The 12,052-nt window shown below is 38.2% G+C and overlaps 2 protein-coding genes across 7 annotated transcripts in view; both read left to right on the top strand.

Moving 5' to 3' along the window:
• The first annotated feature begins 3,718 nt into the window (after positions 1-3,718).
• Positions 3,719-4,090, top strand: KCNE2 (potassium voltage-gated channel subfamily E regulatory subunit 2). Its single transcript, XM_020995968.1, has one exon. The coding sequence runs from the start codon at positions 3,719-3,721 to the stop codon at positions 4,088-4,090; it is 372 nt and encodes a 123-aa protein (XP_020851627.1).
• A 1,157-nt stretch (positions 4,091-5,247) lies between these two features.
• Positions 5,248-12,052, top strand: part of SMIM11 (small integral membrane protein 11) — a 53,160-nt gene continuing 46,355 nt past the window's right edge. For all 6 annotated transcript variants that reach the window (XR_013482858.1, XR_013482857.1, XR_013482856.1 and 3 more), the window contains exon 1: positions 5,248-5,324. The gene's annotated coding sequence lies outside the window, so the exon portion shown is untranslated. The remainder of the gene's footprint in view (positions 5,325-12,052) is intronic.

Raw genomic sequence — 12,052 nt, 5'->3', positions numbered from 1 at the left:
ATAATTATTTTTTCTGGTCTTTGGGCACCATAAATAAATTCACTTGCTGCAATTTAAATAGCTTATTTTCACATAGTTCATATCATACTCTCACTGTCCTTTTGCTTCCTATACTGCTTAACTAAAAGAATACCTTCACCTCCCCCCCCAAAAAAAAACTGATATAGATATGTGTCTGCTTGGAGTGGTTGAGGTATATTAGCTGAATGACTTCTTCATATACCTGCCAACTTTATGACCCATGATCTTCTTCAGGCTTTACACACAGCTTAAATCCTCATGATAAACAGACAGACAAAAGAAAGGAGAGCTTGTTAATTATAACTATTAAGGTAATTATAAAAGAGGTAATTATGCCCATTATCACCAATATTATTCAATATTATACTAGAAATACTAGCTATAGCAATAAAAGAAGAAAAAGAAATTAAGGGAATCAGAATGAGGAAGCAAAACTACCTCTTTTTTGCAGATGTTTTATGGTATACTTGGAAAATCCTAGAGATTCAACCAAAATAAATTAATTTAAACAATAATTTTATCAAAGTAGCAGAATATAAAATAAACTCATATAAATCATTAGCATTTCTACATATTTCTACATATCACCAACAAAGCCCTGCAAGAAGAGATAGTAAGAGACAGCCCATTTAAAATGACCATAGACAATATAAAAGACCTAGGAGTACACTGCCAGGCAAACCTAGGAAATATATGAACATAATTATAGAACACTTTTTATTCAAGTAAAGTAGGATTTAAATCAATGGAGAATTGTTTATGAGTGGGCTGAGCCAATATAATAAAAATGACCATTCTACCTAATCTACTTATTCAATGCCATCCCAATTAAACTATAAAAAAAAAGTATTTTATTGATCTAGTAACAGAATTCATTGGGAAGAACAAAAGATCAAGAATATCAAAGGAATTAATGGGAAAAATAATGTATAGGAAGGAAGTCTATCAGTACCAGATCTTAAATTGTATTATAAGATGGTAATTATCAAAACTATCTGGTACTGGCTAAGAAATAGAATGGTGGATCAGTGAAACAGAATAGGTATACAATACACAGTGGTAAATGATTATAGTAACCCTGTGTTTGATAAGTGTAAAGATCTAAGTTTTTGGGATAAGAACTCATTATTTGGTAAAAAATTGTTGAGAAAACTGGAAAGCAGTCTGGCTGAAACTAGGTTCAGACCAATAATTTACATCACTTACCAAGATAAGGTCAAAAAGGAAATATGACCTGGAAAGGGAGATATCATAAGTAAATTAGAAGAATGTAGAACATATCACCTGTCAGATTTATGGATAGGAGAAGAATTTGTGAATAAACAAGAGAAAGAGAGCATTGTAGCATGTAAAATGGATAACTTTGATTACATTAAATTAAAAATATTTTGTATAAGTAAAACCAATGTAGCCAAAATGGAAAGAAAAATATTGGGAAATAATTTTATAGACAGTTTCTCAGATAAAGACGTCATAGCTCAAATATATAGAGAACTAAGTCAAATTTATAAAAATGAGTCATGTGTTTTGATTTCCTTGTCAAAGGTATAAGCCAAGGTGATATATATATAGAAAATTCTTTTCACAATTTTTTTTAAATGGTGCTTGGGCTAGAACCTGTTATTGGCCAATCAATGGTAACCAAAGTAAATTGGGTTTAAGGCATGGTCCTTAAGAAAAATATCTAGGGGGCAGCTTGGCAGCAGAGTAGAGAGAGCTCTGGCCTTGGAGTCAAGAGGACCTGAATTCAAATCCAACCTCAGACACTTGACACTTACTAGTTGTGTGACCTTGGGCAAGTCACTTAACCCTGATTGCCTCACCAAAAAGCAAAAAAGAAAAAAAAAACCTAGCCCATAAATCCCAAGATATCTTGCTACATTTCAGCCATCAAAATTTAAGTTTCTTGGGGCAGAGCACCTGTAGATATGGCTGTGATATCTCATGTGGAGAGAAGAGGAGAGGAGGCAACCCACATCTTACCCAAGTACTTATTAAGCATCTACTATATGCAAAAGCATCTTGCTAAATATTAGAAATAAAAATTCAAAGCAAAAAAAAATCCCTACCTTCAAGGAGCTTATAGCCTAATTATTCAGATAATGACCCCTGCCTCAAGATATTTGTTTTTCTGTGTGGAAGCCTGACGATGCCCTTTGTGTGTATCCTCAATGGAGCTTAGCTGAAGAATATCTAACTCCCTTGCTAAGCTTGTGCTGGTCAAACCTTGGGTATTTCTCCGTGATTGGTCACGTTGCATTTCTTAGTCCTCCTTGGGCTATAATTTAATGGTCTAAATTGATGGCAAAACTTTATGATTTCATGTTACATTAAACTATATGAAATCTAGAACCCACTCATTTCCTTGCATACTTCAGCCTGGAGAGTGGATTTTAATGCTTCCTGAAAGCTGCTCCAGGACCTACTTGATTATAGACTTGGAGATGAAATTTGATTGCTATAACACTGTCAGGTGGCAACCAGGGGAAGTCTGTTCTTTCTGCTGAGTTGTTGATTGTTATAACGTCTTCTTGCCATATAACCTACTTGTTCGGAAGTATAGAGATTGGGGTGATGTTTAATGGAAGCATGGACATTCCTGTTAAATGTTTATTACTAACAAACACCTGTATCTGATGGGAAAAAAAATATGAGTCGTTTCCCATCTGATAAATGGTCAAAGAATATGAGCAAGTAGTTTTTGGAAGAAGAAATCAAAGGTATTTGTAGTCATACAGAAAATGCACTAAATCACTATTGATTAGGGAAATGCAAATTAAGACAACTTTGAGATACCATCTCATACCTATCAAATTGGCTTAAATGATAAAAGGGGGAAATGACAAATGTTAGAGAGGATGTGGAAAAATTGGGATGCTGATTCACTGTTGATGGAACTGTGAACTGATCCAACCATTTTGGAGAGTAATCTGGAATTATACCCAAAGGGTTATAAAACTGTGTATACCCTTTGACCCAGAAATATTACTATTAGGTCTGTTTCCCAAGGTGATCAGGGAAAAAGGAAAAGAACTTATATATTCTAAAATATTTATAGCAGCTTTCTTTGTAATGACAAAGAACTAGAAATTGAGGGGATGCCCATTCATCAGAGAATGGCTGCATATGATAGATTATGATAGAATACTACTATGTGGTAAGAAATGATTTTAGAAAAACATGAAAAGACTTGCATGACATACAAGTGAAATGAGCTGAACCAAGAGAACATTGTATACAGTAACAGCAATCCTGTTCAAAAAGTAACTTTGAATGAGAAATATGAACATTCAGATCAATGACAAAGGACTTATGAAGGAAGATGCTATCTACCTCCAGAGAAAGAACTGATATATGGAGGTATTTATTATATGTTTACACACACACACACACACACACACACAAAGTGTTGGCCTTCTGTAATTCAGGACTGAGAGGCAGGGAGGGAGACAATTCAGAACTCAAAATGTAACCAAAAAAATATTTTTTTTAAAAAAAGAGCCCGTATTTGAATTCCTGGCATCCCCATACATGTAAGTACATTTTAATTTGCATGAATGATTTAAGATCTGAAAGTCAGCTTGAAAAAGATATGTTCAAAATGGGTAGAAAGAGATTTTTTTAGAAATTGGAATGATCCTTTTTTTCTAGCCTTCAATAATTCCTTTTGTCTTTCCAATAGAAGTTGGTGGGAAACATGTCTGTTTTATCCAATTTAACACAAGCATTGGAAGATGCTTTCAAAAAGATCTTTATTACTTATATGGACAACTGGCGCAGCAACACAACAGCAGAACAAGCAGCTCTCCAGACCAAAGTCAATGCCGAGAATTTCTACTACGTCATCTTGTACCTCATGGTGATGATTGGTATGTTCTCTTTCATTATTGTAGCTATCCTGGTGAGCACAGTGAAATCTAAGAGACAGGAGCACTCCAATGACCCATATCACCAGTACATTGTGGATGACTGGCAACAAAAGTACAAAAGCCAAATTCTGAATCTAGAAGATACCAAGGCTACCATTCATGAAAATGTTGATGCTGCAGCATACAAAATGTCTCCTTGATGATTGAGAAAAAAGTCCACATGCAGAAGACGTGAAGCTATCATCTGCCTCTCTCTCTGTGCACATATACTCATATTTATCCATTCATGTGTACGTGAATGTGTACATGTGTGTACATTTGGTACGCATGTGTATATATATCATTCTCAGCGGATGCATATTTATACTAGTATTTTAGCTAAGCAAACGGTATGGCAATGTGTATGTGTGTGTGTGTGTATTCCAAGATAAATGAAGTGAAACAAACTGATGGCTTGTTTGAGAGAAATTAAGTTCTTTCCTCTCTGCTGAAACCTCTATAGCAAATCAAATGGTAGAAAAGGCATGGCATCTTAATCTATGTTACTCACGTTTAATGCAGTATTTTATGCTATATATACCTTTTATTCTTTAGGCACTGTAAACTTCCTGCCCAGAGCAACAATAAAGCTAAATTTTGAAGTGAAAGGTTTTGTTTTGTTTTTAAGATGCTGGGTGGGGGAATGTAAAGATGTACAAGTAGCAGTCTTTTCTCTTGGAGCATTATGTCTTCTGAGTTTGATAAGAAGTAACAGTTTAAATGAGTATTTTTTGTATCTCTTTGTGAAACCAAGATGTTAATTCTATCTGTCATTTATTAGCTGGATCCATAAGAACTCATTCATTTGCTTATCATTGTAATTAGGCTTTGCACAGATTATGTTCCCAGCTTTCCTATCTGCTTCTGGCTGACCGGTGAAGTGGCTCAGCTAGTTTTGGAGTGCTTTGGGGAGACAAACCTCTTGCTGCCTCCATCCTGTGCCAGGGTAAGGCCACGGGGAGCAGCTAAAGAGTGTGAGAAAAAGTATCCTTAATAGAGGCCAGGCTGAGGACCCTTTAGAAAGAAATGACCTGTACATAGCAGAGATTATATACAATCCTCTTTTGTTTTTTTAAGTATGTATGGTAATGTTTGCTCCCTTTCGGGCGTTTAAGTTCAGAATTAAAATAAACAGAAAAAAGCAAAATCGCAGCTGGCCCCACAAACTGCAAGAATGGCTACAGAAAATACCAGCGGGTAAGATGCAGGACGTTCCGGTTTACACCGCAGAGAACAATGCATTTAACAGATTATGCTTACTTGTGCGGCCCCCCCCCCCCCCCCCCATCAGGAACTCCTGGACGTCTGTTGGGAGATGTAGTTTTAGAGCACAAGAATTGTGGGAGCTGTAGTTTAGTTGCACTTTCCTTGCGCCACGGAAATGGCTACAGAGAGGTATGTATAGTGAGATTTCTGAATGTTGAAGGTTGGGAGGTGTTTGGGGGAGGGGTAGATTATTTATCAGAATGATCTTTTTTTTTTACCGCAAGAAAATCAGTCAGTCAACTAACACTTTTTAAGCACTGACTGTGTGCCAGGCACTGTGCTGAGCTCCGAGGATACAAAGAAAGACAAAAACTAGTCTCTACTCTCAAGACCCTCATGTTATAATGGGGGTGGGAGGTGAGAAGGGGAGGCAACATGCAAAGAACCATGCAAAATATATACAGGATAAATTGGAGATAATCAAGAGAGAGGAAAGGCATTAGCATTAAGGGGGATCAGGAAAGACTTCCTATAGAAGGGGGGATTTTAGCTGGGACTTGAAGGAAGTCAAGGAAGGCAGGAGTTTGAGTATTTTAAGCACAAGGGATAGCCAATGAAAATACATGAGTCAGGAGATGGAATGTGTTGTGGAAGGAAAGGCAAGGGGTCCGCCTTTCTGGAAAGCAGAGTGTAGAGGGGAGTAAGGTGTCAGAAAACTGGAAAGGTAAGAGCGGAGCATGTGGTAAGGGAGCCCTAAGCACAGTTAGGGTGGGAGGGTGTGTGTGTGTGTGTGTGTGTGTGTGTGTGTGTGTGTGTGAGAAGAGAGAGAGAGAGAGAAAGAGAGAAAGAGAGAGAGAGAGAGAGAAAGAGAGAGAGAGAGAGAGACAGAGAGAGAGAGAGAAAGAGAGAGAGAGAGAGAGAGAGAGAAGAGAGAGAGAGAGAGAGAGACTCTCTTAAAAAGATAGTTATTACACAAGCAGTTTTCAAACTTTTTGGTCTCTTATACCCTGAAAAATTATACAGGACCCCAAAGAACTTCTGTTTATGTGGGTTATATCAATTAATAATTGCTGTTTTAGAAATTAAAACATCTCAGTATTATTATGAAAATAATTTTGACCTGAGATCCCCTGAAAGAATTTTAGGGACTTCTAGGGAGCCCCTGAATACACTTGAAGAACCACTATTTTAGAGTGATAGGATAGAGTGGAAAGGGACTTTAGACATTGCAAAGAGGTTTCATTCTTTATTACTTGTGTCCCCAGCACCTAACTGTGTCAGGCATATAGTAGGTATTTAATAATTACTTATAGATTTACTAATTGATTGATCACATGGTTTAGCCCCATTATGTTAAAGATTAGGAAAGGAACCCAAGAGAAATGAGATGACTTGCTCAGTTACATTTAACATACTGTAAAAATTATTGGATTTGTAGTCAGAGGAAGTGAGTTCAAATCCTAGGTTAATATCACTTACTTCTCTTTCCAGGACCTCAGTTTCCTAATTTGTAAAATGAACCTGATGATCCCTAAGGTTCCTTCCAGCTCAAAATGTTATGATTTTAGACCACTTGCAAGGCTCTTTAAAATTTTTTTTTGTACACACATCTTGGCCCCACCCCCACCTCAAAAAAAAAAAGCAAGGGAAGGGAGAGCATTGACAGCAAAATTTTTGAGGGAAGGAGCACTACTACTTGTTACACACCTCTGGTGGGAATCCTGGAAAACTGTGGAGGGAGGCAGTGTGGTAGAGACAGCCATCCTAGAAATCTACCATGTAAGACTTTAAGATATACTGTCCAGAAATTTGTGCTTTAGAAATATTGTTGGAGGGTGGGTTGAGAAGAGTATGAGTGAATGAACAAAGCATAAAGATTAGCTTTCAATCAAAATTCAATAAATGTAAATTTACCATACATTAAGTGCCTAATATGTGTTAATGCCTACATTGTGCTAGTAATACAAAGGGAAAAAAATGATACATTGCATTTTCTCAAGGAGGTTGGGGGATATGCTGGGCCGAATACTATTCCTCATAAACCCATTTGGAGTTTTCTTAGCAAAGATGCTGGAGTGGTTTGCCATTTCTTTCTCCAGCTCATTTTATTGAGGAACTGAGGCAAACGGGGTTAAATGCCTTGCCCAGGGTCACAGAGTAAGTATCTGAGACCAGATTTGAACTCAGAAAGATCAGTCTTCCTGACTCCAGGCCCAACATTCTGTCCACTACACCATCTAGCTGCCCTTGAAGGATAAGATGCACATACAGAAATAAGATAGGAATGAAGACAGTGTGAATATGGCTGGCCTTGGCAATTCCATGAAAACTGAGATTCCAAGAGAAACTGACAAAGCAGAGGAAGGGACCCCTTCAGGGGGCAGAGTGATCAGAGATAGGATTTAAAACAACAACAACAAAAACCAAAACTTGCCAACCTAGAACTGTGGCTTAGATATTAAAGATAAAATTTAACAGGAATAAATATAAAGTCCCACATTTGGATTTTTAAAATCAGCTTTACAAATATAAGATGTCAGAGGCATGGAAAGAACAGTTTGCATGAAAAAAATATATGTGGGCCTTTAAGCTCAATATAAGTTAACATGGTTATATGATTGCTAGAAAAGCTAATTTCAACCAATCAGTCAGTAAACATTCATTAAGCACCTACTATGTGCCAGGCACTATGCTAAGGGCTGGGGAGAGGCAAAAGACACTCCTGTCCTCAAGGAATTTAGTCTAATGGGGTAGACAACATGCAGACAAACATATACAAAGCCAGCTAAATACAGGATAAATCTTAGGCTTGAGAAATACAATTTCCAGAATGAGGGAACTAGCCTAGTCTATTAGACCTTGTCTTATTCAGACCGAGGCTGAAGTATTACATTCAGTTATATCTGAGGAGGGACACTGATAAACTGAAGCTCTAGAATGATGAGGGAAAAGGAACCATGCCATATGAAGACCAGTTGAAAGAGCTGGGAAATGCCTAGCCTGGAAAGAAGAGTTGAGGATAGGGGAAGGACTGTCCTGAAGAATCAACTGATTAAGCATTGATTAAGCACTTACTGTGTGCTAAGTCATAATCTAGGCCCTGGAGTTACAAATGCAAAGTATAAACTAAGCCAAACTAAGTAGTTTACATTCTAATGAGGAGAAGACAACAATAAATGTGTTAGTATATAAAAGAAAATAATTAGAAACATATAATACAATATAGTTTGTGAGGGAAGGCTTCATATAGAAGGTGGTGCTTAAGCTCTCTTAGAGGAAGAGAGATTCTATGAGGCAGCAATGAAGAGGAAAAGCATTCAAGGAATAGGGGGCATGGTGCAAAGTTCACCAAGGCTAGAAAGATAGGTTGGGACCAGGTTGTGAAAGGCTTTAAAGATAAACAGAGGCATTTAGGAAGAAGGATCTCATTTCTTCTAGGTACCAGAAGGCAGAATTAGGAGTAGTGAGTAGAAAAATGGAAAAGTAGATATAGGCTAAGTGAATGCAGACCTTTTTGTTTCATTTTGGTGAGGCAATTGGGGTTACGTGACTTGCCCAGAGTCCCACAGCTAGTAAGTGTTATGTATTTGGTCCAGATTTGAACTCAGGTCCTCCTGACTCCAGGGCCAGTGCTGTAACCAGTGTGCCACCTAGCTGCCCTGAAGGAAGAACTTCTTAACAAAGATATGTAAAAATGACATAGGTTGTCCAGAAAGGTCATAGATTTCCCCTTACTTGAAGGTTTTCAAGTGGGTCTTAGAACAGATGTGTCAAACATGCCTGAAAAACTCCCAAGCAAGGGTTACAGTGTAATTGGGAGATATTTAACAAAGTAAGTAAAAATACAATATGGCATAGATAATGTTGCTTTGTGGTTTTCTTAGTCAATCTATGGATCCCTTTTTATTTGAGTATGATACCACCATTGTAGAGTAATTTTGGTCAAGTTCAGAATGGACCAGCTGACTTCTGAGGTTTGTTTCAACTCCGTGATTCTATGATAGTTATTCAGTTTGGCTGGAATATAGGGTGTGAAGGGGAAAGGAAATATTGATTTGAGCTATATTATGGAGAGCCTTGAATGGCAGATTAAGGAGTTTATGATTTATATTCAAGATAATAGAAGGTTACTGAATAAGGAAGTAACCATGGTCAGCCAGACCTGGGCAGTAGTTAGGTTATTTTGGCAGCTATGTGAACAGTGGGTTGAATTGGGAGAATATTGGAGTCAGATTGGTTAGAAGGTTTTTATAATACATAGGTGATGAGACTCAGAATGAGGGATGATCATAAGGATAGAGGATTTAGAGTTGGAAAGATGCTTAGAAATCACAAAGTCCAACCCCCTGATTTTACTGGTAAACAAGTGGAGCCCCAAAGAGGGCACACAATATATTAGTAGTAGAATTGAGACCAGAAACCAGGTCTACAGATTTTGACTTGCTTTCCACTAGGTTTCTTCCCTCCTTTGTTAAGAAATGGAGGAACCCAAGTTTTGACTTTTAGTCCTCAATGGGTAAGACTTTAGCTGTCCTTCCCAAACTAACTCTTTCTTCTCAGGGTAGTCAATCTTTGAGTAAGTTCAGGTGGCCATATGGATTCTCTTGGGTAGAATCTGAGTTGTTGTCTTTTAAGTCACAGAAAGCCTTTATTACCACAAGGGGATAATAATAAAATATTGGAGATCACAGGAGCTTTGGCAGCGTATTTGGAGAGAAAATGGTGGCGGCAAGGAAGGGATGATGGGAAACCAGTCATGTGCACTCTTTAGACAGGCCTGGTGGGTTCAAGGAGCTGTTCCCTGGGATTGAACAAGAGCGAATGGCTTTGTGCTGCTCAGGAATCAGCCTTGCTTTGCAGGCTTCCTCAGGGAAGAGGATAAATGATGTGCAGAGGACACCAAGCATGGTAGCTGTACACCATAAAATGGAGATTAAAATAGGCCCATTGCATCAGTAAATGTATTTGTAGCTGATGCCAAGCACTATCTGTCCTTTGCCTATGGTGAATACATACTGCTATACTTATTCAGACTGTCTACATGAGACAAATGTGGAGAGTCCCTTAGTAGTTAGCTGTTATATAAATATCCTGATTTGGGTTGGTTAGGTGTTTTTTTGGGGGGGGGTGTTAAAAAAAAGTAAGAAATGAGTTTGAACGCAGTGCTGCTCTGCTCAAGAAACTTCAGTGGCTTCTTTTTGCTACCAAGATAACAAAATACAAACTCTAAGATGTTTGGCTTTTGAAGCCCTTCAGTCTAGCTCTAGCCTGCCTTGTTAGAGTGATCTCACATTAATAACCCTCCCACATTCTACAGTCCAGCAAAACTGGTCTACTTGCTGATTTTAGCACATGAAATTCTATCTCCTGCCTCTTTATCCCCCATGCCCAGAATGGCTTTCTCACAGCTACCTCATGGAACCCCTCACAGCCTCCAGAGGACCTTTCTTGAATTCCCTACTTGTTGGTGCTCACCCTCTTCCCTGAAATTAATTTATATTTACTCAGCATATTGTAGATGCTTGTGTGTGGATGAGCAGATATTGTTTTTCCTCAGTAGAATATTAGCTCTTTGAGGGCAGAGACTTTCATTTTTGGCTTTTTGGTCTCACGGTCTCCCTTGCATGGTGCCTGGCACATATAGGCATGATTAAATGGCTCTTGAATCGAAGCAGTCCCACATTTGAACAATGTCCCACATTCATTTACCTTGTTGATTGCTTTTTGGTTTTAAGTTGAAACAGGTAAGTTTGGGGGGAGGGAGGAAAGGAATGCTTACTCTTAAGGAACAGAATCTTTGAAGGTCATATGGGGACATGCATAGTTTTAAGCTAAGCCCAAAGAAAGCTGAGGAGCATGTTTCAAAATTCTTGATGTCGAAAGATTTCCTACTTGGTCTAATTCTAGCCATCAGCCCATCATACATAGGCCTGTGTCCCTCAGCAGGAGCATATGTAGCTACAGCAAAATTACTGACATATTTTTAGCTTCCTTCATTCTTATTTACTGAGGGAGGGTTCTAGAAACACAACTTATGAAGCAGAGAAAATTGTAGCTGGAGGTAGTTTTCATTATTAAACCATTTTACAATCCACTCTCTCTCTTCCTCAGTTCTTCTGCTGAGCTTTTATTTAGTTTTAAAATTAGAGCTGTGATTTAATTGCTATAGGGAACTCCTGGTGAGAATGCTCCCTTAAAAGAGATCAGCAACAACTACTCTGTGGCTTATATAATCTTAGATAGTTGTTTGGAACACTGAGAAGTTAAGTGACTTGCCCAGGGTCATACAGCCTTGATGATATCTGAAGAAGGACTTTGAACCTAACCTACACACCAAGTCTCTCTATCCACTACGTCATTTTGACTATTACTGATGACTTTTACAACAGTATCTTTCCCAAAACATTTAAATCTTATGACTCCAGGTATGTGGGCCTGTAATCTTGCAAATTGAATTAAAGTAAAAATTCTTGCTCCAGGTATGTGGGCCTGTAATATTGCAAATTGAATTAAAGTAAAAATTCTTGCTCTGTAAAGAACATTGTTGTTGTTGTTCAGTTGTGTCCGACTCTTCATTATGCTGTGGACCATGCTATCCATGGGATTTTCCTGGCAAAGATACTAGACTGGTTTGCTAGTCTCATCTCCAGTGCATTAAGGCAGACGGAGGTTAAGTGACTTGCGCAGGGTCACACAGCTAGTAACTGTATGAGACTGGATTTAAATTCAGGCGCAGGGTCACACAGCTAGTAACTGTATGAGACTGGATTTAAATTCAGGTCTTCGTGACTCCAGGCCCATCACTGAGCCATCTAGATGTCTCCTAGGCAAATGAAGGTTAAGTGACTTGCCCAAGATCACACAGCTAGTAAATGTATGAGACTGGATTTAAACTCAGAGTTTCTTCCTCACAAGGA

Source organism: Phascolarctos cinereus, unplaced genomic scaffold (genome assembly GCF_003287225.1).
Source record: "Phascolarctos cinereus isolate Bilbo 61053 unplaced genomic scaffold, phaCin_HiC Scaffold_726;HRSCAF=1367, whole genome shotgun sequence".
Taxonomy (NCBI): domain Eukaryota; kingdom Metazoa; phylum Chordata; class Mammalia; order Diprotodontia; family Phascolarctidae; genus Phascolarctos; species Phascolarctos cinereus.
The sequence above is the reverse complement of the archived record's forward strand: the minus strand, read 5'-3'. Positions and strand labels throughout refer to the sequence as shown.

What these genes read in the sequence shown, in the direction of transcription:
- KCNE2 (XM_020995968.1), top strand. Translation starts at nt 3,719, where the DNA reads ATGTCTGTTTTATCCAATTTAACACAAGCATTGGAAGATGCTTTCAAA.